Source organism: Quercus suber, unplaced genomic scaffold (genome assembly GCF_002906115.3).
Source record: "Quercus suber isolate HL8 unplaced genomic scaffold, Cork oak 2.0 scaffold_275, whole genome shotgun sequence".
NCBI lineage: Eukaryota > Viridiplantae > Streptophyta > Magnoliopsida > Fagales > Fagaceae > Quercus > Quercus suber.
Window position 1 is genome coordinate 430,887 of NW_027069731.1, and position 27,791 is coordinate 458,677.

The 27,791-nt window shown below is 34.4% G+C and overlaps 2 protein-coding genes, 1 long non-coding RNA gene and 3 pseudogenes across 8 annotated transcripts; 3 read left to right on the top strand and 3 right to left on the bottom strand.

Moving 5' to 3' along the window:
* Positions 1 to 1,076: 1,076 nt before the first annotated feature.
* LOC111985438 (serine/threonine-protein kinase ZRK1-like) lies at positions 1,077 to 6,636 on the top strand. Of its 2 annotated transcripts, XR_010632253.1 has the most exons (3): positions 1,077 to 2,329; positions 2,643 to 2,883; positions 6,539 to 6,636. XR_010632253.1 is itself a non-coding variant. In XM_024017084.2 (2 exons), the coding sequence occupies exons 1-2, from the start codon at positions 1,161 to 1,163 to the stop codon at positions 2,797 to 2,799; spliced, it is 1,326 nt and encodes a 441-aa protein (XP_023872852.1). In that variant the 5' UTR covers positions 1,077 to 1,160; the 3' UTR covers positions 2,800 to 3,145. The 2 variants fall into 2 exon arrangements, 1 of the variants encoding a protein (XP_023872852.1); XM_024017084.2 differs by lacking the exon at positions 6,539 to 6,636 and having other exon boundaries at positions 2,643 to 3,145.
* On the bottom strand, positions 5,732 to 12,640 carry LOC136070980 (uncharacterized). 2 transcript variants are annotated; one of them, XR_010632255.1, is made up of 3 exons: positions 12,386 to 12,640; positions 10,948 to 11,012; positions 5,732 to 6,162 (listed from the first exon to the last, which is right to left on the bottom strand). It is a non-coding gene; the product is annotated as an uncharacterized LOC136070980 (long non-coding RNA). The 2 variants fall into 2 exon arrangements; XR_010632254.1 differs by having other exon boundaries at positions 12,437 to 12,631.
* On the bottom strand, positions 8,738 to 8,923 carry LOC111983973 (U4 spliceosomal RNA; annotated as a pseudogene).
* On the top strand, positions 8,859 to 24,801 carry LOC111983964 (serine/threonine-protein kinase ZRK1). Of its 4 annotated transcripts, none has more exons than XR_010632252.1 (3): positions 18,285 to 19,557; positions 19,856 to 20,096; positions 24,520 to 24,801. XR_010632252.1 is itself a non-coding variant. In XM_065781691.1 (2 exons), the coding sequence occupies exons 1-2, from the start codon at positions 9,063 to 9,065 to the stop codon at positions 20,010 to 20,012; spliced, it is 1,194 nt and encodes a 397-aa protein (XP_065637763.1). In that variant the 5' UTR covers positions 8,859 to 9,062; the 3' UTR covers positions 20,013 to 20,284. The 4 variants fall into 4 exon arrangements, 2 of the variants coding, with proteins under 2 accessions (XP_065637763.1, XP_023895168.2); XR_010632251.1 differs by lacking the exon at positions 24,520 to 24,801 and adding an exon at positions 20,960 to 21,200; XM_065781691.1 differs by lacking the exons at positions 18,285 to 19,557; positions 24,520 to 24,801 and adding an exon at positions 8,859 to 10,099 and having other exon boundaries at positions 19,856 to 20,284.
* LOC112007092 (cysteine synthase 2-like) lies at positions 22,803 to 24,026 on the bottom strand (annotated as a pseudogene).
* Positions 24,611 to 27,637, top strand: LOC112007091 (oligopeptide transporter 1-like; annotated as a pseudogene).
* The last annotated feature ends 154 nt before the right edge of the window (positions 27,638 to 27,791 follow it).

Genomic DNA, 27,791 nt, shown 5'->3' on the forward strand with positions numbered 1-27,791 from the left:
GTGGTTGTGATATGAATAAGCGGTATGTTGTTTGGGCGACTGATTGAGGCAAATCAATTAACCATATTAAAAGGTATTAGCAACTTTTTCTTTCTCCTTTACCATTTGTGGTATGTATATGCATTTTTCACATATGCTCAAGTAAAGTACCCATTAGGATTTCCCTTATTTATGATAAACATATTAATGAAAGAATATATTTACTTATGCATTTTATGAGTTTTATTTTTTATAAATGTATTTCATAAAATTAACAAAATTTATCATAAAACCCTTCATTGTATTTTTTTAAAATCACTACATAAAAATGAAAGAATATATTTACTACCAAACAGGCCTATATATTTTTCAAGTTTGTAAAATATAAAGTTAATAAGAGATGGATAATTATTTCTTATATAAAATGATAGTTTGGATTTTCTCTATTTTGAGATATTTTGCACTTTTAAATTATTCACTTGATAGAGGTTATGATCTATAATAAATGATAGTCAATTAACTCAAAGTTTGGCATTCATGTTAAAAACTTTAAATTTTGGCGTTCATATTAAAAATAAACAGAGCGTGTAATTCAATAAAGAGATTTGCAATGTATTAATTCAACAAATGTTTACATATATATATATATATATATAAATGGGATTTGAGACAAAAAATTTTTGAAGACAATACCTTTTTTATTTCAATATTTTGATCGTATTTAAAATTTAGTCTTTAAGTTTTTATAACTTTATTTTGTCTATATATTTTTTAAACTTGTTGTCATTTTGGTCTTTATTATCATCTCACTTACAAAAAAAGCCTAAGTAATAAATGAATTACTACAAGTTTAAAATTATTTTTTTTTAAAGTGAAATGCTGTCAGGATCAAAATATTGGTAAGTTTAAAAATATAAGAATGATAATAAAATTATTAAAAAAATTGAGAACCAAGTTACCAAAACCTTTTGAAATTCCCCAAAAAAAAAAAAAAAATAGTGGAATTCAGCTGCACTTGCACTTAGTTTCGATGAAACCTCTTGAAATGAATTTACAATAAAAATGCTCTCATTGTCATGTCATTCAGCTGACCCTCCATTCCTCGCTAGCAGAGTAGTAGTATTAGATTTAGAGCACAAACAAAAGAGAGCAAAGGAAGGACGTTCCACATTCAAGCTATTATGCGCTGGAGTTGGTTCATGCCATATCATTTCTTTATCAAAAGAAAGCAAAGAAAGAGAGCGTTTTATGAGAATGGAAGCCTGTTACTTGAGAAGCTAATTGCCTCTTGCAATGCCAAGCCTATTCCGATCCGTACCTTCTCCGCTCAACAGCTCCGCCAAGCAACCAACAACTTTTCTTCTGAAAAGCTAGCAATGGGGTTCTCTATTTGGTACAAGGGTTCTCTTGAAGGACGGATTGTTTTCATTAAGGGTTCTTTTGTTCGCAATGCCAAGCCTATTTCCATCTGTACCTTCTCCCCTCAACAACTCCGCCAAGCAACCAACAATTATCCTGCTCAACATCTGGGAATTTATTGGTACAAGGGTTCTCTTCAAGGACGAATTGTTCTCATTAAGCATTCAGATAATTTGGCCTATACAGCCATCAATGATTTAGTGATTTCTGCACAAATGAGTGGTCACAGCAATGTATTAAAGCCCATAGGTTGTTGTCTCCACACTCCATCTCCCTTTTTAGTGTTTGAATTTGCTGCCAATGGTTTCCTTTCTGATCGAATTTATGTCTCCCGTGTTACTGAACTACAACATCAGCCGATGGTGTGGGAGAGAAGGTTAAAGATTGCAAGGCAGATTGCTCATGCTCTTTCTTATCTCCATACTGCCTTCCCAAGGCCTGTCATCCACATGGCTATACGAATGCACGGTATCTTATTAGATGAAAATGATGTTCCCAAATTGTCATGCTTTTATTTTTCTGTATCAATTCCCGAAGGTGAAGCTGACGTGGAAGGTTTTCACGGCCTTCGACACTTTGATTTATGCGCCCCTGAGTTTAAAGCAACAGGCAAGGTAACTGAGAAAGCTGATGTATATGAATTTGGTCAGATTCTTCTAGAACTTTTAACTGGAGAGGATTCTCTTAATATAACCCGATTTACAATTGATAAAGATTCTAGTTTAGTAGCATACATACATAACCGTGCTCAAGGTAGTTGCATAAACGAGATTGTGGACCCTGCAATTTTGGCTGAAGATGGGGATGGAGGTGCTAGTTTACAGCATCAATTACAAGCTGTGGTGGACCTTGCCTTGACATGTACAGAGGAAGATCCACAAACAAGGCCAACTATGGTTGATGTCACCAAACAACTCAGACGGATTGAGAGGTTCGTTCCATCACTAATTATTTACTCACTTGATTTCATCCAATCATATGTTATAGATAAACAGATTCACATTATTGCATATCCAAATGATTTAGGAATGACAACAAACAAAATTTACTCACTTGATTTTCAAACAAATGGCCACGGATGGAATTTAAAAAAGTTAAAAAAGCTAATTTGATGGAGAGCCATTTAATGACATTATTAAATCCCCATTGCTACTAAGAAGCTGTCCTAACAAACTGGTATGCATCTTAAGTAATGAAGGAGAATTCTCTATGAGATCAGCTAATCGTATTTCTCAATCACACAGGTTCACACAAACCAGTGAAGTGCTTCTGGGAAATTTGCAGAATTTAAAGCTTCATGAGAGTTTTGAAGAGCATGCTTCTGCATCATTGAAAAGGAATGCTTCTTGTGATGAAATCCAAGCAGTGAACGAAGCCTCTGAAAGGCTTCTTGAAGTTTAATTGTGTTGCAACTGAATGATTACAGAGCTTGTATGGCAGTTTTAACCTATCATTGGGAAGTTATCATTATGGCAGACCCTTAAGGTATGTATTGATGCTATAAGAACTGGAGGATAGGTTGTTATTGGCAAAGGAGTTTGATAATTGTTGTTTTGTTTGAATAAAAGGAATGCAAACTAAGTAGTTCATAGTCTTGGTAACTGGCTATGTATATTGGTTTGTAAATTTTCTTTTTCTAGAATATATATGATTTCTCAATTTAGTTTGAAATTGTGGACCCACTACTTTTATTCCACCACTCAAAACTTGTCACACGAGTAAGTTGTGGCAAAATTTATGGTCATAACATTTTCTTTTGATAAATTTACAAAATTCATAAATTTTCTGTAACTCTTGGAACAACCAATAAGAAGTTCTAAATCCTGGCATTAAGATCCATAAATTTCATAGCCCACTTTTGATTCTCTAACCCACCCCTATTCCCAAAAAATGACTAAGAACTCCCTTTAGATATATAAGAATGCAATTTGAGTGTACCCTAGGCAAGCTGTTCATTTGCCTTCTAGAATTGTAATCTTTTTACTTGCCTGCCAATATATATAATCAATCTTAATGTAAAAGTCCTCCATTAAGAGATTGAAGTTCCATTTGTTTCCGTACAAATCAAAAGTAGGAAATGTAATGCATTCACTACTGAGCTGAGAAGGCTTGTATGATGAAATGTAAAAGAATTTTATCAACAAATTAAGTTTCTGATTTGGGCCTGCTTAAATTCAAACTGCATCCCACAGGATCCTTCTCATAATCATTCCTATGATCTCACAATAAATCACTTACTGAAATGGTTCTTTTGGCTGCATTAACTGAAGAGCCGTCTAAGCTGAAGCACATGCTGCAAAACAGGCATCCAAAATCTAAGTTGAATACTTTTCTGTTTTGTTAGACCTTAACATCCAACACCAGAATTGATGCTAAAATTTCCCCCTTGTTGGATATTTTTTTTTTTTTGAGGAAATTGATCATTCTATTTTGTTAAGTTTATTTAACATTTTTATTTTTATATTATTGTCATTATCTATTTGCCATTGATATTAATATTATAAAGATATTTAAAATTAAATTAGTATAAAAAATATTTTATAAATATACATTTTCTTTTCTTTTAAAGGCAGCCGCAGGGGGTTCATTTTGAACCAGGCCTGAAATACATGTGCAGCCGCCCCTGTGAGACAAGTCTCACAAGTTGTGTTGATTGGCTATTGTGGAAAGCTCCACTTGCTTTCGGTGAAACCTCCCTGAACTTACTTCCCTCACTACTAAATGGCCATTGAGCAGTGAGAAGAGCAGAGCAAGTAGGCACAAAAGGGCGAGAGCAAGGTTCCACATTCAGACTATGAGGAGTTGGTTGAAAGATCATTTCTTTAAAAGAAAGCAAAAAGATAGAAATTTTGTTGAGAGTGGAAGCAATTTACTTGAGAAGATTATTGCTTCTTGCAATAGTAAGGTTATTCCCATTCGTACCTTCTTATCTCAACAACTCCGCCAAGCAACCAACAATTATTCTGAACATCTGGGAATGTATTGGTACAAGGGTTCTATTGAAGGACGATCTGTTCTTCTTATGCGATTAACTGAAGTTTGGACAAACTGTGCCGTCAATGATATAGTGATCTCTGCAAAGATGTGTGCTCACAGTAATGTATTAAAGCCCATTGGGTGTTGTCTCGAGACTCCATGTCCTATCTTAGTGTACGAATTTGCTGCCATTGGCATACTTGCATATCGAATTTATGTCAAACGTGTTATTGAACTACAACATCAGCCGATGGTGTGGGAGAGAAGGTGAAAGATTGCAAGGCAGATTGCTCATGCACTTTCCTATCTCCATAATGCCTTCGATAGACCTGTCATCCACATGACTATAGATATGCACCATATCTTATTAGATGAACATGATGTTCCCAAATTGTTCGACTTTTTTTATTCTACAGCACCCATGAGTTGAAAGCATCAGGCAAGGTAACAGAAAAAAACTGATGTATATAAATTTGGTGAGCTTCTTCTAGAACTTTTAATTGGAGAGGATTCTCATGATATAACCAGATTGACAATTGATGAAGGTTCTTCCTTAAAAACATACATGCGTGATCACGCTCAAGGAAGTTGCATAAACGTGATTGTGGATCCTACAATCTTGGTAGATGGGGAAGGAGGTGCTAGTTTACAGCGGCAGTTTCATGCTGTCTTGGATCTTGCCTTGACAAGCACAAAGGAAGATCCACAAAGAAGACCAACTATGGTAGATGTCACCAAACAACTCAAGCGGATTAAGAGGTTTGTTCCATGACTAATTATTAACTTGTGTTCATCCAAATCCAATCATCTGTTATAGATAAACAGATTCACATTGGTAGCATACCCAACTGTTTTAGGCACGACAACAAACAGAATTTATTTGATTTTCAAACAAATGGCCATGGATGGAGTTTAGACTAGTTAAAAAGCTTATTTGATGAAGAGCCATTTAATGCCATTATGAAATCCCCATTGCTACTAAGAAGCAGTCCTAATAAACTGGTATGCATCTTAAGTAATGAAGGAGAATTATCTGAGATTAGCTAATGGTATTTCTCAATCACACAGGTTCACACAGACGGGTGAAGATCTTGGCGGAAATTTGCAGAATTTAAAGCTTCATGAGAGTTTAGAAGAGCATGCTTTTGCATCATTCAAGAGAAATTTTTTTAATGATGAAAGCCAAGAAGTGAAGGAAGCCTCTGACAGGCCTCTTGAAGCTTAATTGTGATGACTGATTGATGACAGAGCTTGTATTGCCATTTCAATCTGTGATTGGGAAGGCAATATAAAAGTTTGGTGTGACAAGAAAATTATGTGGGTTTCACTAATAGCAGTAGTTGCTCAGGCTATTTTTCTTTTGGAGCATTTAGATTTCTGAAGAGATGAAATTGCAGAAAGTGATCATATATTGATGCAATAAGAACTGGAGGATAGATTGGTATTGGCGAAGGAGTTTGATAGTTGTTCTTTTGTTTGGAACAATAGGAATGCAAACCAAGTAGGTCATAGTCTTAGTAATTGGGGTATGCATAGTGGTTTGCAGTGGGGGAGAAAAAACTTCTGTACAGCTGAGGACAATAGACTTCTACTGTTTGTTTGTAAATATTTTCTTTTGTCGAGCCAAAAAAAGGGTACGAGTCTTATTTACAATAAAATGAAATAATTACTCGAAGTATACCAGTTATTCTTTTTGCCGCATTCTATTTTGTCCAATAACCATATTGTTCACGGTTCATTTAAAAATAAATAAAATAAAATGTTAACCATTTCTTGGTTCCAAAGTACCTGCAAAACATAACCAATCAAAAAGCAGAATAAGGTACCAGACCATGGCAATTTATTGCTGCTCACTAATTAAAGAAAGCTATAGGTGAGAACTCATTTTTACTGGATCACAAAATTAACAGTAAAAGACAGATTCGCATTATTGCATATTCAAATGTTTTAGGCACGACAACAAACAAAATTTACTTGATTTTCAAACAAATGACCACGGATAGGATTTAGAATAGTTTAAAAAGCTTATTTGATGAATAGCCATTTAATGCTATTATCAAATCCTCTTGCTACTAAGAAGCAGTCCTAATGAACTGGTATGCATCTTAAGTAATAAAGGAGAATTCTCTATGAGATCAGCTAATGGTATTCCTCAATCACACAGGTTCACACAGATTGGGTGAAGAGCATTTGGGAAATTTGCAGAATTTAAAACTTCATGAGAGTTTTGAAAAGCATCCTTCTGCATCATTCAAGAGGAATTGAAAGGCCTCCTGAAGCTTAATAGTTATGCAACTGGATGATGACAAAGCTCGTATTGCTTTTTAATCCGTGATTGGGAAGGTAATATAAAAGTTAGGTGGGTCACCAGTAGCAGTAGTAGCTCAGGCTATTTTTTTGGGCGTTTAGATTTCTAAAGAGATGAAATTGCAGAACGTTACCATTATGGCATATGTATATTGTATTGATGCTATAAGAACTAAAGGATAGATTGGTATTGGCAAAGGAGTTTGATAATTGTTCTTTTGTTTGAATAAAAGGAATGTAAACAATGTAGTTCATAGTCTTAGTAACTGGTGCATGTGTTAGGTCCCAAGAATATTATCACAAAAATTATCAACCCAAAATTGCAATTACACTCAAGACTTGCGTGGAAAACCCTTTTCTCCTTAAAGGCTAAAAAAAGGGGACAAACTCCAAATAATTTCACTATTATCAAATCGATTAAAATAAATCTCTTGTATTTGCCTTACAGTTAAAGTAAAATCTCCTTATTTTTTCTTTACTGGCACACTATTTTTCTCTCATAAGTCACGTCTCTCTTTTAGTTGTTCTCTTAATAAACCAAATGGTCTCAATTAATTCCCTTCAGCCTTATTTCTTCTTCAGCGTGTGAGACACGCTCAAAGTCTCTGCTCATGAAAATGACAAGAAGACTTTTGTAATTCCTTTCAGCCTTTTTTTTTTTTTCAAAGTGTAAGACGGGCTCAAAGTCTCTGCCCATGAAAATGGCAAGAAGACTTTTGTAATTCCCTTCAACCTTATTTCTTATTCAAAGTGTGAGACGCACTCAAAGTCTCTGCCCATGAAAATGGCAAGAAGACTCTTGTAATTCCCTTCAGCTTTATTTCTTCTTCAGAGTGTGAGATGTGCTCAAAGTCTCTGCCCATGAAAATGGCAAGAAGACTCTTCTTATTTCTTCTTCAGAGTGTGAGACGGACTCAAAGTCTCTGCCCAAGAAAATGACAAGAACATTTTTGTAACTCCTTTCAAACCTTATTTCTTCTTCAGAGTGTGAGACGTGCTCAAAGTCTCTACCCATGAAAATGGCAAGAAAGACTCTCGTTTCTTGTCAACCTCCTCATTATTGAGGTATCTAATTAAGTGTGGGTCCGTTGGACAGACTAGTGCCATGCACCCAACTGTCTACATGGTGGTTTTTACAGGGAAAAAAAGACTCTTGTACTTTGGTTTGTAAATTTTCTTTTTCCAGAATATATATATATATATATATAAAGTAAAATGAAATAATTTCTCAAATTAGTTTGGCAAACCTTTTTCTCTTTACAAAATAGTCTTTCAGTAAATTACTTTTTTTTTTGTTGATAAAATCATTAAATTACTTATTGTGGAATAAGGCTACTTCAATTTTGCAGAGGAATGGAGAGAAACATCAAAGTCAAACCTCTACGTCACACTAAAAATTGAAAAAAATTTGGAAAAACATAAGGTTTTAAAAAGTTGTACATAAAACTAAAAGCTGAGCTTATAAGCTAATGTCAAACAAACACTAACTCATTTGTTGTGCAAAAACTTTAATCCAATTTATTTGGGTTTCAATCTATGCTAAGATAGATATTTGGCAATGTAAAACTTACCCATATCCCTTATCCCACAATCAAAAAGGATAGTCACCATAGCATGAATCCAGTTTGCCAATAAAAATATATATTTTTTAAATTATAATTAAGCAAGACATGTGAATACATTTTTTATAAACAATTTAAAAAAAATATTTTTTATTCTTCATTGATTTCATTTTTTTAGTTATAACTTATAAGCAATCAAAAGTAGAATTCTAAAAATCTACTTTTGTGGCACTTGATAAATTTGGAGTCTTTGTAATCTTTGAATTTCTCTAATTTGAAGTTGAGTTCGATATTTCTTAATTGTTAAAATCTGATTTATCCTGTTTACCAATTAAAGTATAGTAAATTTTAAGTTTCTTTCTTTGGCGTAAGTATTGTTCATTTAGATGGGAGTACTATGCAGCCTTCTCAGTTCTCACAGGCCATACCTGATGAATTGACATGTAACTAATTTGGTGGACCGTTTGTGGTCTGCAAGAGTGGAACGTGTAACATCTTGAGTAAAAGCTTAATTGATTGGCACGTAATCCTCTAGACGCATCTATTTTCAACCAGCAATCGACGCGTCTAGAGGATTACGTGCCAATCAATTAGTCCACTCTTGCAGACCACAAACCCCAGCAATAGACGCGTCTCGGTTAGAACCTCACGGACTGCGTCGTTGCCCCAAGCGCAAAGATGAAACCTCCTGAAATGAATTTACAATAAAAATGCGTGTAAGGACGTTCTGCTGAGCCTCCATCCCTCGCTAGCAGAGTAGTAGTATTAGATTTAGAACACAAACAAAAGAGTGTAAGGACGTTCCACGTTCAAGCTGTTATGCGCTGGAGTTGGTTCATGCCATATCATTTCTTTATTAAAAGAAGAGAGGAAAGAGAGAAAAGAGAGGAAAGAGAGAGAGCGTTTTATGAGAATGGAAGCGTGTTACTTGAGAAGCTGATTGCCTCTTGCAATGCCAAGCCTATTCCCATTCGTACCTTCTCCGCTCAGCAGCTCTTCCAAGCAACCAACAACTTTTCTTCTGAACTTCGGGGAGATTTTTGGAGCTATTGGTACAAGGGTTCTCTTGAAGGACGAATTGTTCTCATTAACCGTTTACATTATACCTTTTTAGCCGATTTTGCCATCAATGATTTAGTGATTTCTGCACAAATGAGTTCTCACAGCAATGTATTAAAGCCCATAGGCTGTTGTCTCTACACTCCATCTCCCTTTTTAGTGTTTGAATTTGCCGCCAATGGTTTCCTTGCAGATCGAATTTATGTCTCCCATGTTACTGAACTACAACATCAGCCAATGGTGTGGGAGAGAAGGTTAAAGATTGCAAGGCAAATTGCTCATGCTCTTTCTTTTCTCCATACTGCCTTCCCAAGACCTGTCATCCACATGGGTATACGAATGCACACTATCTTATTAGATGAAAATGATGTTCCCAAATTGTCCAGCTTTTATTTTTCTGTATCAATTCCCGAAGGTGAAGCTGACGTGGAAGGTTATGATGGCATTCGACAGTTTGGTTTATGCGCCCCCGAGTTTAAAGCAACAGGCAAGGTAACTGAGAAAGCTGATGTATATGATTTTGGTCGGATTCTTCTAGAACTTTTAACTGGAGAGGATTCTTATAATAAAACCCGATTTACAATTGATAAAGATTCTACTTTAGTAGCATACATACATAACCGTGCTCAAGGTAGTTGCATAAACGAGATTGTGGACCCTGCAATCTTGGCTGAAGATGGGGATGGAGGTGCTACTTTACAGCATCAATTACAAGCTGTGGTGGACCTTGCCTTGACATGTACAGAGGAAGATCCACAAACAAGGCCAACTATGGTTGATGTCACCAAACAGCTCAGGCGGATTGAGAGGTTCGTTCCATCACTAATTATTTACTCACTTGATTTCATCCAATCATATGTTATAGATAAACAGATTCACATTATTTGACTCAATTAAGTTTCCCAATAATTTTGTGTTAACAAAGTCTAACAACTTGTTTAAATCAAATAAAATCACAAATTTTAACAAAAAAACCCATTTGAAACCCACATGTCTATGTATCGTACCATACGTACGATTAATCGATACAATATGATTTATACGATACGCACCTATGTATCGGACAATTCATGAGCACTTATGATATGCCCTTACGATATGAAACTTTTTGTACACGATACGATGCGTATCGTACAATACGAAACTTTTTATACACGATACGATATGTATCGTGTATCGTACGATACTGACAACTATGACTAGGCCCCTTGATGATGGAGGATTGATGTATTTTGTGAGATTGGATTAATGCTAATAGAGTAATAGGTTTTCTTTGATTTAAATTTCATTTGGTTTGAATTCTGATTTTATTTTTTATTTATATGTAATTGATTGTTTTGTTTCTTTCCTTCTTGCTTCTAGCGTTGGAGGTCCTACTTCAAAAGCCAAAGGAAAATACAAAACATTGTTGTGGTATGGTGAATTTGATAATAGGTAATATTGAATTGAAATTTTTCTCTAACTTGGTAATTTTCAAGCAGCCTTTAGTGGTGAAGCCTGGGTTTGTTATACTCTTTCTTCATAAATCCTTAGACAAGTTTACAAACCTTGTACTGTATCAAATATAGTAGTAGGGAAAAAATTTCATCCACATACCAAAATTTACAAACCAAAATGAAAATTGTATGCTGCTTTTGAAACCAACCTCATTGAAGCATTCGAACACTAACACCCTCCTTAATCAAGCATATCAACTCTGGAATTGACAATCTGCATCCAAAAAATCGATTGGTGTCTTAGTCTGATAATAAAAAGCTATCATCCGGCACCATTAGTTGAAACTCTCTAAAAAAGGTAAACAAACAAAATATAAATGAAAAGGAATAGGACCAGCTAGTTCTCTCAAATTGAAGGAAGAGTAATGCTGCATACATAAAAAAAAAAAAAAAATTGACAATGTTGCAAACATAAAAAAATTTAAAATTTTTTTCACACTTATTGAGTTGGCAAAATTTCACTTATTTTTATCTGTGCTCACCATTGACATCACTTTCCTATCTACTACTAATAATTTGTCACATTAACAGATGTCAAATTTTTTGTATCTCTAGACTTTCTCATAGAAGGAATGCAGTCCAGCAAGGTGTTTTGTGTTTTTTTGAGTATTTCTTATCCATAAAAATGTATAGGTTCACTGCCTGATTAGTTGGATGATCTTTTGTAATTCAATCAATTATTTATTATTAGGGCTGTCCATGGGTCGAGTCCAAGTTGAGGCCAAAACCAACCCGGATCGACCCGTGGACAGCCTTAATAATAACCTCAAGCAGAATTTTTCTTGGTCTTTAAAACCCCAAGATTATGGCTTGAAAACCTTGAATGAGGTGGCCCATGTGTGGTAATGTCCAAATGTAGTCAGTTAGCAAAGCTGAAGCCAACTATGCTTTGAATTAAATCTTGAGTAAAAGCTTAATTGATTGGCACCCTCTTGCCTCTAACTATCAAATTATCAAAAAAAAAAAAACTTTTACCTAAAGCTTATGCTAACCTTGGAATATTAGAGCATCTCTAATAGGCTCTCTAAAGCTAATTTTGGAGAGCAAACACACAAAAAGACCTCCAACAGCCTCTCCCAACTCCAAATTTATTTTTAGAGTTGCTACAATTGCTCTCTTGACCTGGATAGCACTGTACCAACTCCAAACCATTTTTTCCTATTAAAAAAAGTATCTCACTAAATAAAAGAATGATTCTTTCTCTCTCATCCCTTTCCCTTTCTCTTTTCTCTTCTCTTTATTTCTTCACTCTCTCACTTCTCATAAGAGAACAAGGCAGCTCTCTCTCAGAGCCTTGAAGAAAGAAAAACCAAAGACAATTTTACTCACAAATTGAGAAAACGAGAAAAAAAATATCAAAATCTTTCTAAATATCAAAATCTTTCTAATTTTTGTAATGCATGCATTCTCTTATTGAGATCAGAATCAAAGGATTTTTTATCCCAGAAAATTTTTTGAAGGCAAAGATCTCTCTCCTCCTCTTCTCAATCAAAACACACCACAAATTTATTCTCATAAAACCAATTAAATTAGAACAACAAAGCTAAAAATATGAACAAAGAAAAAAAAATTAAAAAACGATCTGACCAAATCCAGTCACATGCACAGAGACTAGCAAGTCGAACCATCAGCACACACCTCCACATCTATGAAAATCTTCTCAATCTACCGTTGGAACTAGGACAACTTGACGAAACCAAAGCTCCAAGACTTCCAGATCGATGTGAAAGGCTTTGGGCAAATGGTCCTAGATGCTCTGAAATTATTTTTGATAGAAATTTTTTTACAATCAATACAATGGTATAGAGGCTGAAGAGGAAGAATTGGCTGGAAACAAAAAAGGAAGGGGGTGGAGAAAAAAAAGGAAAACATGTGGTGTGTGCCTATGTGGTGGTATTGTTTTTAATAATAACCCGTAAGTTGCCCGTGCGATGCACGGATAATTTTGTGATATTTTATGTAAAACAATTTTGAATAATGTTGTACATAAATTATAAAGAAAAAATAAACTAAATTAGAGCAAATAAACATATATATTATGAGATATTAAAAATTGGTTTAATAGCTTCACTGCATATTTGTAGCCTTCTTAAGGTAAGATTATTATTTTTTTAAATCATGTAACAAAAAATAAATGCAAAAAAGTAACGGGACCATGAAAATCAACTAATTTGTGTTGTGTTCATATATTTCAAACTATGAAATAAAAGTATACTCAACTCTCTGATTGTCTTCCACTCATCAATAGTACGACATTAAGACATAGTGTGGGCAAGTGTATATGCATGTGTCTTATAGATGATTTAAAATTAAACTATGATAGAATATGACCTTACATTGCGCACCAAATATTCTCTCTACTTATATACCAAAAACAAAAACTAACTAACAAAATTACCTAAATCTAAATCATATTTAAGCCCCTAATTTAAAAAGAAAAAACGATTACCCGTAGGGGTTTTGGTGTCTTGATGGTGGTGGGAGGCTAATATAACGGAGGTGGTGACCCCTCAGATTCCTCATTCTCTCTCTTTCAAATGTTTTGTTAATCTCATGTCTTTTATTTTGGTAATATATAGTGAAATAGTGCCTTTTATTTAACAATCTACAAAATTTTTGTGTCTCCTTGTCCCTCTCTAGAGTCTTATCTTGTTAGTTATTTTTAAATATTAAAATAGTGGGTATGCTAAAAGACATGAAGAATAGTGAAAGGTGTGGTGTAAGCTTAGACAATTAATGAGATATTAATGAGATAACAGTAAAATAAAATAATGTGAACTTTTGGGTAACAATAAAAAAATAAAAAATAAAAACTTAATGAAAGAGGTAAAAAAAGGCTAAATGCAAAATTTGAGTGCCACTTGGCGGGACCTCATGCACTCTCGCATGAGGTCTTTGAGAGAGAGACATTTTGTAACAACTTTTATTCTACAATAGTCCTCCAAAAGTTTTTTTTTTACTCATTTCTTGAACTGAATAATTATAATGGTTATGTATGTGTGCAATTTATAATTGTTGTTTCACTACATATTTAAAGCCTTCTCAAGGTAAGATTTTTTTTAAAAAAAAAATCATAAAACCAAAAATAAATGCAAAAGAGTAACATGACCATTAAAATCAAATAATTTTTGTTGTGTTCACATATTAAATACTAGGAAATAAAAGTATGCCCTTTTGGATATATACCACTGTAAGTTTCTTTAAAAAAAACAATCTCTCCTCTCCTTGTGTGTGTGTGTGTTAAAAATACTTAGGGCTTGTTTCGTTAAAAAAAAATGGTCACTCAATTTTCGTCACTCAATTTTCATCACTCATTACTCATTACTTAAAATACCCAAATTTACTATTCCACCCGTTTGGCACATATTTTCAACTTTTCATCACTCAAATTTTTTTACTTTTTGTGGGACCCATTCCTGAGCAATAGTCAGAGACTGTTGTTAGCCTACCTACCAAACCCTCACCTCCCACCATTTTCTTCATTGCACATTTCATTTTACCACCACCACAGTCACAAATTAACACAAAAACTTCATTCACAGTTTAACCAAAGAAGTACAAACAACAAAAACTCTCAACAATTTAACACCACCTAAAGCAGCTCATCACCCCAAATTGAAAACTCCATTCATACTTATTTATGATACACCACGAAAAAAAAATTTAAAAAAAATTTAAAAAAAAATAAAAACGAGCATCCAGATAAAAAACGAGCTTCCAACGGAGTTGTTCCTGGTGCCGACAACAGAGCTTCCAGATCGAATGGTTAATTTCTTCCTATCCACACTAAACGTTGTATACACTCCAATTTTTTTCTGCATCTCATAATGATATGTTGTTGATAGGTGTTATCCAAGTCCAACATGATTAAGAGTTGTAATTGAGACTACGGCTCAGAAGCTTTACCATTCAATACTTTGCGAGAAAAATTAAACACTCATTTGATGCAACAGGAGACTATGGAACTTGACAATGTATACACCGGGATTTGTTCTTGATGTTGTGAAATTGCTACAGGTACTAAAAACTCTAATTTGATTAGTTGGCAAGTCATGTTCTTTAATCGTGAAAAGTCTACAATGGAAAACTTTTATATTCCTACAATAAAAGTTTTGGAGAGAAAATTGTTAGCCCCCTCATCCCATGGACCCCCCTATTTATACAAAGAAAAAATGGTCCAATATTCCTAAGTGTGACTTAGTTACATGGAATTTTTGTGCAATTGAGCCTAGATTTCTTTTAAATATTTAACTATAATTTTAAACTATAATTTGGTGATTTTTATATGATTTTTGTGGTTTGATTTTGATTAAGTAAAGACATATTAGCCAAAAGAAACGAAGGTAGAGCTATTAAAGAAATTTGTACTTTTAGTTTATCAATTATAGATGGTTAATGCTGCATTGTCATTTGTGGTTGTGGTATGAATAAGCGGTATGTTGTTTGGACGACTGATTGAGGCAAAGCAATTAACCATATTAAAAGGGATTAGCAACTTTTTCTTTCTCCTTTACCATTTGTGGTATGTATATGCATTTTTCACATATGCCCAAGTGAAGTACCCATTAGGATTTCCCTTAATTATGACAAACATATTAATGAAAGAATATATTTACTTATGCATTTTATGAGTTTTATTTTATATAAATGTATTTCTTAAAATTAACAAAATTTATCATAAAACCCTTCATTGTATTTTTTAAAATCACTACATAAAAATGAAAGAATATATTTACTACCAAACAGGCCTATATATTTTTCAAGTTTGTAAAATATAAAGTTAATAAGAGATGGATAATTTTTTTTTTTTTTTTTTTGATCAAAGAGATGGATAATTATTTATTATATAAAATGATAGTTTGGATTTTCTCTATTTTGAGATATTTTGCACTTTTAAATTATTCACTCGATAGAGGTTATGATCTATAATAAACGATAGTCAATTAACTCAAAGTTTGGTGTTCATATTAAAAACTTTAAATTTTGGCGTTCATATTAAAAATAAAGAGAGCGTGTAACTTCATTTTGATTGGATTTAAAATTTAGTCATTAAGTTTTTATAACTTCATTTTGGTCTTTACTATCATCTTACTTAAAAAAAAAATGCCTAAGTAATAAATGAATTACTACTAATTTAAAATTACTTTTTTTTTAAAAAGTGAAATGCAGTTAGGATCAAAATATTGGTAAGTTTAAAAATATAAGAACCATAATAAAATTATTAAAAAAATGGAGAACCAAATTAAAAACATGACCAAAATAGAGGCAAAAAAGGTATTTTCAACAAAAAATAAAAAAGAAAAAGAAAAAAACAAATCTGAAATCCCATAGAAACCGGTGAGTCCAAATCTTCTGTCCCACTTTTCCTGTTCCACTCTATACTCCACCAATAAATACTTACCACATGTTCACCTAATTAATTAAATATTATTATTATTGATTTATTAATCCTACAGTTATTAATTAATAGTATTACGTGGCAAGTATTTATTGGTGGAGTATAGAGTGGAGCAAGAAAAGTGGGACAGAAGATTTGGACTCGAAACCGGTGGCCCTCTCCCAAGTCAACACACGGTATGTATTGGCATCGAACGGCTAATGGGAAAAGCAAAAGCTGCACTTTCCTTTTGAAATTCCCCAAAAAAAAAAAAAATCAAATAGAGGAATTCAGCTGCACTTGCACTTCGTTTCGATGAAACCTCCTGAAATGAATTTACAATAAAAATGCCCTCATTGTTATTGTCATTCAGCTGAGCCCAGTGGCGACGCCACGTTTGGTTCAGGGTGTTCCCAGGAACACCCTGACCTGAAAAAAAAAATTTTATATATAAAAATTCAAAATTTTTTATTTATCTACCGTTAAAAAAAAAATTAGGAACACCCTCTAACTTTTTTTATGCCAAACAAATTTTGAACTAAAATCTAAAAAAAAAAAAAAAATTGTAACAGAGAATCTGGAAAAAAAAAATTGTAACAGAAAATATGTGAGAAAATGATTATGAAATAAGAAATATCTCTTAATTTGGGCGAGGAGCAGAACAAGGCTTTGGAGGAAACAGAGAAAGAGACGAAACTGCAGCTCTGCCGCTACTTCTTCTTCTTCTTCTTCTAAATGTTCAGAGTGAGAGAGAGATTTTAGCAATTTGTTTAGACTTTTTAGACAAGGAGAGGAGAGGACAATATGTGGGTGGATATCCTTTGGCCACGTTAATAGTTAGGTGGGAGAGGCAGACCACTTTACTCTTTTTTTTTTTGGGTAAATACGTTTGTGATATGGCTTATGTGGGTACAGTGGGTTTGAGTGGTCAATCAAATTATTTGCACTTCGTACACCGATAAGGTTATTGCAACATTCAAGACCAGCATAAAATATTTTTATAATAAATACAATTTTTTTAGAAGAAATATTTAGATGTGAAATTATATTAACATAGGTAAATATTTTTAAATTAAATAATGGTTTTGTTAAAAATACTGAAAATTATATATGATTATAAAACTTTAAAACCATAACTTTTTTTTGTGTAGTTTGTTTAGGTTAACTTCTTTTTCTTCCTCTAAAAAAATGATAATTTATTTTTCTTTTAATTTGAGTTAAATTTAACATGAAAATACTTCTAAAAAATTAAATCTTTTTTTAGTAAATATCAGTATCTATATTCTTATTTATTTAATTTTATTATTTTTTTATAATTATTTATTTATTAGTTAAATTATTTATGACGTCACCGGTTTGACCACCAATCGAGCTCCGGTCTGACCAGAAAACCAATAGCCACTCATTTTTCTGGTTCTTTCACTGCACCGGTTTTTAAAACCATGGTGGGCGGTGGATGGGGGCATGGGGCCGGGGTGGAATATTTGAATTGAGGGAAGTAAATACACATGGGGTGTGTGCTAGTGCAACTAATAAACAATAATTTAATTAACTAATAATTAATTGGGAGAATCAACTAATAAACAATAATTAAAAATTTAATTAACCAACATATTATAAAAGACAAACAAATTATATTATATTATGCTAAACAACAATTAATAATTTTATAATTAATGAAATAACAATATAACAAATTATAATTTATATAAGACAAACAAATTAATAAAACAACTAAACAACAATAATTCACCCTCAAAAAAAAAAAAACTAAACAACAATAATTAATAATTTTATTAATATTTCAAATGAACTTATAGTTTATTGTTTATTCTTTTGCTAGAATTATGGACAAATATTTGATAAGAAAACCACATATCCAAGAAATTATAGGGTCTTCTGGTAGACCACGTCATTTGTTCACTATTCTACTAAAAAACTTCCACTTGCTTAAAATTACTAAGTCATTAATTAATTTCTGTTTAAAAAATTTTTCTAACTAACAATTTTAGACTAGTAACAGTTTTTTAGTGGAATTGTGGACTACATCACTTGTCCATAATGCAAATCTTATAATTTCTCTACATATCCAAGGAACACCTTAAAAAAATTCGGGTCGCCACTGGCTGAGCCTCCATCTCCATCCCTCGCTAACAGAGTAGTAGAGCACAAACAAAAGAGAGCAAGGAAGGACGTTCCACATACAAGCTATTATGCGCTGGAGTTGGTTCACCGATCAATTTTTTAATAAAAGAAAGCAAAGAGAGAGAGCGTTTTATGAGAATGGAAGCCTGTTACTTGAGAAGCTGATTGCCTCTTGCAATGCCAAGCCTATTCCCATCCGTACCTTCTCCGCTCAGCAGCTCTTCCAAGCAACCAACAAATTTTCTTCTGAAAAGCTGGTAATAGGGTTCTATATTTGGTACAAGGGTTCTCTTGAAGGACGAATTGTTCTCATTGAGGCTTCTTTTGTTCGCAATGGCAAGCCTATTCCCATCCGTACCTTCTCCCCTCAACAACTCCGCCAAGCAACCAACAATTATCCTGCTCAACATGTGGGATTTTATTGGTACAAGGGTTCTCTTGAAGGACGAATTGTTCTCATTAAGCGTTTTGATTATCCTTTGCCCGATATAGCCATCAATGATTTAGTGATTTCTGCACAAATGAGTGGTCACAGCAATGTATTAAAGCCCATAGGCTGTTGTCTCCACATTCCATCTCCCCTTTTTGTGTTTGAATATGCCGCCAATGGTTTCGTTGGAGATCGAATTTTTGTCTCCCGTGTTACAGAACGACAACATGAGGCGATGGTGTGGGAGAGAAGGTTAAAGATTGCAAGGCAGATTGCTCATGCTCTTTCTTATCTCCATACTGCCTTCCCAAGACCTGTCATCCACATGGGTATAGATATGCGCTGTATCTTATTAGATGAACACGATGTTCCCAAATTGTCCTTCTTTTATTTTTCTGTATCAATTCCCGACGGTGAAGCTGACGTGGAAGGTTTTCACGGCCTTCGACAGTTTGATTTCTGCGCCCCTGAGTTTAAAGCAACAGGCAAGGTAACTGAGAAAGCTGATGTATATGATTTTGGTCAGATTCTTCTAGAACTTTTAACTGGAGAGGATTCTCGTAATATAACCCGATTAACAATTGATAAAGATTCTACTTTACTAGCATACATACATAACCGTGCTCAAGGTAGTTGCATAAACGAGATTGTGGACCCTGCAATCTTGGCTGAAGATGGGGACGGAGGTGCTACTTTACAGCATCAATTACAAGCTGTGGTGGACCTTGCCTTGACATGTACAGAGGAAGATCCACAAACAAGGCCAACTATGGTTGATGTCACCAAACAACTCAGACGGATTGAGAGGTTCGTTCCGTCAGTAATTATTTACTCACTTGATTTCATCCAATCATATGTTATAGATAAACAGATTGACATTATTGCATATCCAAATGATTTAGGCATGACAACAAACAAAATTTACTCACTTGATTTTCAAACAAATGGCCATGGATGGAATTTAGAAAAGTTAAAAAAGCTAATTTGATGACATTATTAAATCCCCATTGCTACTAAGAAGCAGTCCTAACAAACTGGTATGCATCTTAAGTAATGAAGGAGAATTCTCTATGAGATCAGCTAATCGTATTTCTCAATCACACAGGTTCACACAAACCAGTGAAGTGCTTTTGGGAAATTTGCAGAATTTAAAGCTTCATGAGAGTTTTGAAGAGCATGCTTCTGCATCATTGAAAAGGAATGCTTCTAGTGATGAAATCCAAGCAGTGAACGAAGCCTCTGAAAGGCCTCTTGAAGTTTAATTGTGATGCAACTGAATGATGACAGAGCTTGTATGGCAGTTTTAACCTGTCATTGGGAAGTTATCATTATGGCAGACCCTTAAGGTATGTATTGATGCTATAAGAACTGGAGGATAGGTTGTTATTGGCAAAGGAGTTTGATAATTGTTGTTTTGGTTGAATAAAAGGAATGCAAACTAAGTAGTTCATAGTCTTAGTAACTAGCTATGTATATTGGTTTGTAAATTTTCTTTTTCCATAATATATATGATTTCTCAATTTAGTTTGGCAAACCTTTTTCTTTTTTCAAAATAGTCTTAAATTTTAATCATTCATGTGAATTTCGGTAAAAAATTCATTAAATAACTTATTGCTCCACAATTGATCTTCTAATTGGCATAATTGCAGTTAACACCTTCCCTTTGAATGAGATAAATATTGTTGTCCTAAAAAGTATGAAACAAAAATGTCTTTATCCTAACAAACAGAGATGTGCTTAATCCTTCTCTACTTTTACTGCTCCAGTTCATTGTTATCCTCTTAAATTCAAAAGGCACCTTCTAATGGGACTCTGCTGGAGAAATATAGTTGCATAGGGCTACTTGAACTTTGTACAGTAGTTGAGAGAAACATCAAAGAAAAAACTCTAGGTCACACACTCACACTAACTCATTTAATGTGCAAAAACTCTAATCCAATTGCCTTGGGTATCAATCTATGCTAAGACAGATATTTGGCATTGTGAAACATATCCAGATGCCTTATCCCACAATCACAAAGGATAGTCACGATAGGACCAATACGGTTTGCCAAAAAAGCAAGTGTTGTTGGTGCAAACACTAGGCCCCTTGATGATGGAGGATTGATAATAGGTTTTATTTTATTTGAATTTGATTTGGTTTGAATTCTGATTTTATTGCTGAATTATATGTAATTGACTTTTTTGTTTCTTTCCTTCTTGATTCTAGCTTTGGAGGTCCTACTTCAAAAGGCTCCAAAAATAGAGGCAAAATATTGTGGTATGGTGAATTTGATAATAGATAATATTGAATTGAAATTTTTCTCTAACTTGGTGGTGATTTCAAGTAGCCTTAAGTGGTGAAGCCCTAGGTTAGTTATGTTCTTTCTTTATAAATCCCTAGACAAGTTTACAAACCTTGTACTGCATCAAATATGGTAGCAGAGCAAAATTTGATTCATGTACCGAAATTGACAACCCAAAATGACCACAACTGTATGCAGCTTTTGAAACCAGCCTCATCGAAGCATTCAAACACTACCCCCCTCCTCAGTCAATCATATCAATCCACATTAGGATCTCAACTAAAACACCACCGCCAAGTCCACATCAACTTGTATTGGTCCTTGCCTTGACATGTACTGAGGAAGATATAGGGAAAACGCTAACAATGATTGATGTTCCCAAAGATTTGGGGCAGATTGAGAGGCTTGTTCCATGGTTGATTATTTCTCATTTGGTTCATCAAAGTACCTTTCCAGCTAGGCTAACCTCTTATTTGAGCATTGAAAATTCAAATTTTACTATGAAATCAAGTTTCCAAAAACACAATTTCAATGTAAAATGTGTTTATACTGAAGTTGTGTTTTCAATTTGGTTTGGAAAACCTTGTTCTCTTTACAAAATAGTCTTAAATTTTAATCATTCATGTGAATTTGGGTCGAAAATTCATTAAATATCTTATTGTCCCACAATTGATCATCTAACTGAAATAATTATAAAAAACACCTTCCCTTTTTGAATGAGATAAATATTGTTGTCTTGAAAGTATGAAACAAAAATGTTATTATCCTTACAAACAGAGATGTGCTTAGTCCTTATCTTGTATTATTGCTCCAGTTCATTGTTATCCTCTTAAATTTAGAAGGCACCTTCTGAGGGAACTTTGATGGAGAAATATAGCTGCATAGGGCTGCTTGAACATTGGTAGAAGTGGAGAGAAACAGCCAAGTCAAGACTCAAGGTCACACTAACTCATTTGATGCCCAAAAACTCTAATCCAATCACCCTGGGTATCAATCTACACTGTGACAGATATTTGGCATTGTAATACATACAAAGATGTCTCATCCCACTATCACAAAGGATAGTCACAAACAATAGCATGAACACACACAGAGACAAAAAGAGTTTTGTTGGTGTGGACACTAGGCCATTGGATGATGGAGGATCAGGGATGGACATCAAGAGCCACAATAACGAGTTTTATTTTTGAATTATAACATGTTCACATTGTTGCATATCCAAATGTTTTAAGCACGCCAATAGGTTGATTTCAAGTCTTCCTATTTCACAATGGCTCAGAAGTTAAGAGATTAAAAGGCAAAACTTAGTTGATTTTCAAAATGCTTTCTTGTTTATAATGGCTCAAAGGTTAGAGATTAGAAGGAAAGCCAAGCAAGATAAGTAGTATTCATTGTTAATATCCTTCTACAATGATGCTCTAAGAGTCATATTCACAGTAAAATGAACTAACTACTCAAATTTGTCTGGAAAACTTATTTCCTCCTGACATTGCCATAGACCATAATAACTGGTATATTGGCATTAATTCATTCAACTTCACTTGACAAAATGATTTCAATCATCCTTGTATGCAGCTTTGAATACAATATACATTGTACACCTCTTAATGAAAATACATATTGGTGTCCTGAATAGAATGAAACAAAAAATTGACATTATCTTAACAGAGATGTACAAAACTTTGTTAGAGAAATATAATCGCATAGGCCTACTCAAACTTTCGATGGAGGTAACAATAAACATCTAAGTCAAAGCTCTAGATCATACTAACTCATCTGATGTCCAAGAAGCTCTAATCTAGTAGCCTTGGGAGTCAATTCATGCTGAGATAGATATTCAGCACTGTAAAACTTATTCAAATGACTTATCTCACAATCACAAATAATAGTTACAATAGAGTGACCAGGGCCAATGGCTTGTGTCACTGAACGTTTGATGGCTCGGACACAATTCATGGCCAATGAACTTCCACGAAAGAGCCCATCATTCTTCAAAAGAAACCTGATAAAAGTTCAAGAAGCATAGCATTAAAACACACTGAAAGTATTTGTGTTCCAGCAAAGGAAAATGGGTGAAAGAATGGATTTTTTTTTTTTTTTTTTTTTTTTTTTTCATCTAGAAAATATTAATGGTGGACAAAAAAGGGAAAAAATCCACAGTACAGTAGAATCAACAAAACATCAAATTGGTAGAATTGGCCCAATCTTTTTCCCATTGGTTTCATTTCTCATCCTATCAAGTATCAACTAAATATATCACTTTACAAAAACAAAGACATGCACTTACCAAGACATTTCAACAGCTTCCAAATCTGCGCCTCTAAAAGCCCCGTCAAGTTTTGCCGTCATGAAATTCTGTGATAATCTATTTATTCCAAGTTCTTCTGTTATCGTGTCAAATGGATTCTTAATTCTTTGTCCTCTCTGGTGTGCACTGTGCATTGCCCCTCCTTGTAACCTTTTTGAATAAACTAGAACCAGGAAAATCTATCAAGAAGCACTTATGGTTTGGATTCTTTTCCTGCTGGACATGTGCTAAGGGATTCATTCACTAATTTAATATGAATGTTTAAATGAAAGGAGGGAAAATAAATTGACTTGGAGAATATGGAAAGACCAGCCACTGCCTGTCCTGTGCCTGCAGCTGTGACAAATGCATCTAAACTACCCAGTCTGTTGCCAAATCTCAGGCCCTGTACCCTCATATTGTGCTCAGAAGTTTGATAGATTTTCAAAATGATCAACAAAGAAGCGAACTTTACAATTATGTGGTAGAGCCAAACTTTGTTTCTCTTCACCAGTTGTGTAATCAATGGTTTGTTCCACAAGGTTTCCTTTCATTTGGTCAGCTTCTCTATGCTTTGATGCTGCCTCATTCGCTTCCAGAGCCCTTCTCCTTGCAATATTCACAAAGTGGTCTATGTTTGTAATTGAGACAGGTCTTACCCTTTCAACAATAGCTCCAAGGAATTCAAGTGTTTGAGACTTTAGAGAAATTTGCAAAGAGAAGAAAAATTAAGTAGGTTGCATTTTTTTTTTTTAACTGAAGGTTGCAGTTCAAAAAAGAGGGGCAAAGAAAGCTAAAGGGAAAAAAGAGGCTATGTCATATTTGAGTAGTTAGACAGGCAGTCATTGATCTCCTCCAGCTTTCCTTACCAAGCCAACATATTTTGAAATCTAAAAATTCTTCACAGTTCAGAGTCTTCAGGCACCTACAATAATTGGATCCTACCTCTCAAAAACAGACGTGAGAAATTGGCTACAATAATTGTAACACCCCATAGCTCTGAAATATTATTAAAGTTGACACAAAATTTTGTTTAAATCCATGATAACAGAGGCACTTAATTGATTTTTTTTTACTTTCATTCAATTCTATTCATCTTAATAATTTCAGAAATAAATTTATAAAGAAATAATTTTATTTTTTCTTTCAAATTTTTTGCATTTGACTTTTAATAATGTGGTCATTCTATATAAGCAGGGGATGAAGACAATGATAGCCCAATTGAACAAGTTAGACTTACAGTTCCTCCAACAGATGACCCAACACAGCCAACATTGACATTTCGAACATGGGTTCTTGGATTGATATCATGTGTTGTTCTTTCTTTTGTAAATCAATTTTTCGTGTACCGCCAAAATCAGCTGTCAATTACGCCAGTCATAATACAAATCCTTGTGCTCCCACTAGGGAAGCTAATGGCTGCATATCTTCCATCAAAGTCAATTTGAGTCCCACTCACAAACTGGTCCTTCTCCTTGAATCCAGGGCCATTCAATTTGAAGGAACATGTTTTGATCACCATTTTTGCGAATTCTGGGGCTGGTGGGGTGTATGCACTTCATATTGTTACTGGGGTCAAGGCTTTCTACCACAGGAGTATCTCTGGTGTAGCAGCCTATATACTATCACTAACTACTCAGGTATATTTGGATTATGGTTTCATTTTAATGGCATTATGGCTATAGCCAACTGACCTGTTTCTCACATAAAGAATGTTTGATACAAGAACTTGTTTGTTCACGTTAAGAATTAAGCCACTAGTAAAAGGTTGTACTTGGTGCACCAAGCTCCAATTTTTCGGGGTCTAGGATAGATAATTGATAGACAGTCTTACCCCTCATTAGTTTTGGAGAATACAAGCTGCTCTAATGTGAATAAAATAAGTGTCCTGCCATCAATGTATTACACAAAATGCTTCTTAGAGTGTTATTCCTACTACATAGCTGTTTTTCACATGAACTTTTCAGATGCCTGGTTATGGATGGGCTGGACTGTTCAGAAAATATCTTGTTGACTCACCTTATATGTGGTGGCCAGCAAACCTGGTCCAAGTCTCTCTTTTCAGGTACACCATCCTTTTTTTATACTGAGATTGCTTATTTTAGAAGAAGAATTAGTTCAATGTTTAATTGACAGATTGGTCTTCCTGGTAATGAACCGAGTAATATATTTGAAATGCAGGGCATAGCATGAAAAAGAAAACAAACCTAAAGGAGGACTTACAAGGATACAATTCTTCTTCATAATTTTTGCAGCAAGCTTTGCTTATTACATTGTTCCAAGCTATTTTTTCCCTTCAATATCAGCTATCTCCCTTGCTTGTTTGATTTGGAAGGACTCAGTTACAGCCCAACAAATTGGTGGAGGGATCAGTGGCCTTGGACTAGGCTCATTTGGCCTTGACTGGTCCACTATAGCTAGCTTTTTGGGCACCCCCTTAGCCACACCTGGGTTTGCCATCATCAATATTTTAGTGGGGTTTATGTTGTTTGTCTATGTCGTTATCCCGATTGCTTATTGGAGTAATGCATATGATGCCAAGAAGTTTCCTATCTTTTCTTCCCACACTTTTGATCACACTGGACAACCCTACAACATATCCTGAATTCTGAATGAGAAAGCATTTGATATTAATCATGCAGCTTATGACAGTTACAGCAAACTTTATCTAAGTGTGTTCTTTGCTTTTACTTATGGTTTGAGCTTTGCTACTCTAACAGCTACTCTTACTCATGTTGCCCTCTTTAATGGAAAGTAAGCTTCTTCTTAAAATCTTCTATTCTATTCTCTTGCAAAAGTTCTATTTAGTTAAAAGCCTTCTCATGATTTTCTCCATTTGGGTAAAAACATTGAGCAGAACAATCTGGACACTCTGGAAACAGACAGCAAGTGCAACAAAAGATAATTATACCGATGTGCACGCGAGGTTAATGAAGAAGAACTATAAACAAGTCCCTCAGTGGTGGTTTTGTACCATTTTAGTTTTAAGGGTGGCTCTTGCCATGTTTGCTTGTGAAGGTTTTGACAAACAGCTGCAACTCCCATGGTGGGGACTATTAATGGCTTGTGGCATTGCGCTGTTTTTTACTTTACCCATTGGAATAATTCAAGCCACAACGAATACGGTATGAATAACCCTAACCATCCTTGTATTTCATTGATAAAAGACAACAAACATTCATTCGAATGAGTTAATTACATTCTACATTATTTTGCATCCAATTTTTACAGACTACAATTCTCAATATGATGTATTATTGTTAATTGCAGCAACCAGGGCTAAACATGATCACAGAATTGGTGATTGGGTATATTTATCCAGGGAAGCCCCTCGCTAATGTGGCTTTCAAGACCTATGGCTACATTAGCATGTCACAAGCACTCTACTTTGTTAATGACTTCAAATTAGTTCACTATATGAAAATCCCCCCAAGGTCCATGTTCATTGTGCAGGCAAGTTAATTAATACCAGTAACAATTATATGAAATTTTGTTTACTATTTCGATATAATGACACTAGTTGTTAATTTACATTCTCAGTTAGTTGGAACACTTGTTGCTTCAAGTACCTACTTTGCCACGGCATGGTGGCTTCTCTCAAGCATAAAGGACATATGTGATCCGTTATTATTGCCTGAGGGGAGCCCTTGGACATGCCCTGGGGATGATGTCTTCTACAATGCTTCCATCATTTGGGGAGTCATAGGTCCACTCAGAATGTTCAAAAAATATGGTATCTACAAAGAGATGAACTGGTTCTTCCTCCTTGGCTTCTTAGCTCCTATTCCTGGCTGGTTTCTCTCACGCAAGTACCCCAACATCAAGTGGCTTAGACTTATAAACATGCCTATCATCATTGGAGCTACAAGTAGCATGCCACCAACTAAAGCAGTGAACTATTGGGCTTGGGGAGCTGTCGGAATTTTCTTCAATTTCTATATTTACAGAAAATTTAAGGCGTGGTGGGCTAGACATGCCTATGTCTTATCTGCTGCTTTAGATGCTGGGGTTGCCTTTTTGGGTATCATGCTTTTCTTCACTCTTCAATCCAAGAATGTAATTGGTCCAGAGTGGTGGAAGCTGGACATGGATCATTGTCCATTGGCTTCATGCCCCACAGCTCCTGTGATTGTGAAAAAGGGGTGCCCTGTTTTTTGAGAAGATTAAGGTTTACGTCTTGGGCTAATGTGACATTCAATGTCCTCCAATGCCTGTTGAAGTTCTAGTTCACCAATTTGATATATATTTCTGCCTGTTGGGATAAGTCATTGTAAAGATGCAAGTCTTTTTGGTAATTAAATATTTATTTTTTCAATTTCCAAGATTGGTTTGCAAGTTTGCATTAATCTGAAGCGGCTTGTTATAAGAAAGAATAATTATTTTTTAATATATAAATTATTGAATTTGTTTATTGTTCTACAAGTGGAAGGATGGAACCACTATCAGTAATCTCTCTATGCAAAAAAACC